This window comes from Rhinoderma darwinii, chromosome 12 (genome assembly GCF_050947455.1).
Source record: "Rhinoderma darwinii isolate aRhiDar2 chromosome 12, aRhiDar2.hap1, whole genome shotgun sequence".
NCBI lineage: Eukaryota > Metazoa > Chordata > Amphibia > Anura > Rhinodermatidae > Rhinoderma > Rhinoderma darwinii.
The window spans coordinates 12,320,771-12,322,868 of record NC_134698.1 but is presented as its reverse complement, the minus strand read 5'-3'; the positions used below and the strand labels follow the sequence as shown (position 1 = coordinate 12,322,868).

Genomic DNA, 2,098 nt, shown 5'->3' with positions numbered 1-2,098 from the left:
TGGTGGATCCTCTACACTTTTTCCTGCTATACCTACTTATAAATGTTTGATGGTAGGAGTCCACCTCTAAGATCCCATTCTGCAAGCTGACGTGGCAACCGGTGGCTGCATCCAAGAGGAAATGGAATAGAAAGGAAGCAGCGCGCCTAATGGATATGTCAGAAATGTCTATAGCAGAAATACCCTTTTTAACCAATAAATTAAATGCATATAAAATCACATACAGACATAAAAAGAGTCACATTGTGACTTGTACATCCTTACATTGATCTTAATGAGCTGTGTCAATTAAATGTATTGATCATTTAGATAAACTTCTTGTCAGCTGTGAGCTTTATCAAAGCTTTTTTTACATCCTTGTTCCTCAAACTATAAATGAGAGGGTTTAGCATTGGGATGAAAGCAGTATATAACACAGACAAGTATTTATCTTGATTAAGTAAATACTGGGATGAAGGTCTCATGTGCATAACTAATACAGATCCGTAAAATAGAATTACAACAGTTAGGTGTGACGCACAAGTGGAGAAAGCCTTGTGTCGTCCAGCTGAAGAAGCAATTTTAAGGATGTTGGATATAATAAAAATGTATGATATCAATGTAAGCAAAAAGGCTGGAAGTGCTACCACCGAGCCAACAATATAAGTCATGATTTCAATGAAAAACTTGTCAACACAGGATACATTTAATAAAACCGACAAATCACAGTAAAAATGATTTAGGACACGTGGCCTACATAAAGGTAGTTGTGATATGACCACCGTATGTGCTAATGGATCCAAAAATCCCACCACCCAAGAAGTTGTTGCCAGGAGTAAACACACCTTTTTGTTCATTAAAATCGAATAATGCAATGGCTTACAAATGGCCACGTACCGGTCATAAGACATAGCTGTTAAGGAAACAAATTCAGTACAAGCCAATGACATAAAGACATAGAGTTGAGTAATGCAACCCGCAAATGAGATTACACTTGGACCTGCTATGAGGATGGAGAGAAGCTTCGGTTGAGTAACAGAAGAGTAAGATATGTCAAGAAATGAAAGATTGCTGATAAAGAAGTACATAGGATTGTGCAGTTCATGTCTGAGATAAATTACTATTATAATAACAAGGTTTCCAAAAACAGTGAGAAGATATATAAGGAGGAACACACAAAAAAGTGACATCTGTAGGTCAGGAACGTCTGAGAACCCAAGAAGAAGCAACTCCGTGCCATGACTGTTATTCTGAAAGTTCCTCTTCATTCTTGGTCTATGTTGAGCTGCTGTTACAGAAGAAACTTTTTGAAGAAAATTACCATAAAAATATACAAAACTTCTTTGAAGTAATTTTGGAGTTGGAGCGACTCTTGCTGAGTTGTTCTCCTTTATGGCTAATAGAATGAAGACCCAAGTAGAGACCCACCTCTATGATGACCGTGCACTCCAATAAGACAATTGGTCAGTAGATGATTTTTTGAGACAACCCCTTCAAATAACCATATAATATCCTTATATTATAAACATATACAGTATATTTGAATTTTATCTTAGGGTCCTTTTACACAGAGTAATATGGCTCATGAAAACGAGCGCCGATCGACGAGACAGTTCGCTGATCGGCGCTCGCTTGCTCTTTTCACAAGGAGCTATGATTGGGTATTTATCAGAACGAGCGATCATTACTACAATTGTTCGTCCCCATATATTTCCATAATGTAGGCCGCACATCTCCCTATTTACATAGACAACGATTATATTTAATGCTGCAAAAAAGATTTGATTAGTCAATGAATGTGAGTTTGCTCGTTCATCGGCTGATCGTTACCCTGTATACACAGGGCAATGATCGGGATGGAGTGTTCATATGAATTGGCTCATGTAAAAGGGTCTTAACTCTCATTCTCCTCACGGTCTCTATCTTCAGGCGTATAAGGTGATTGCAATATAGTATGTCTGGCAACTTGGGCTCATGCACAGTGTTGTATTACGGCCCCCTACAAAATGGAATACAGTTGATGAAGAAAAGTAACAGTATTCTGTGCATTTTTTTAATGCATTTATTATATTTTTATTATTACTAACAAATTTAAATAGATATTTCTGAAATCCAATCT

At 37.1% G+C, this 2,098-nt stretch overlaps 1 protein-coding gene across 1 annotated transcript; it reads right to left on the bottom strand.

The window, feature by feature from the left end:
• Positions 1–305: 305 nt before the first annotated feature.
• Positions 306–1,247, bottom strand: LOC142665108 (olfactory receptor 5A2-like). Its single transcript, XM_075844655.1, has one exon. The coding sequence runs from the start codon at positions 1,245–1,247 to the stop codon at positions 306–308; it is 942 nt and encodes a 313-aa protein (XP_075700770.1).
• Between the last annotated feature and the right edge of the window lie 851 nt (positions 1,248–2,098).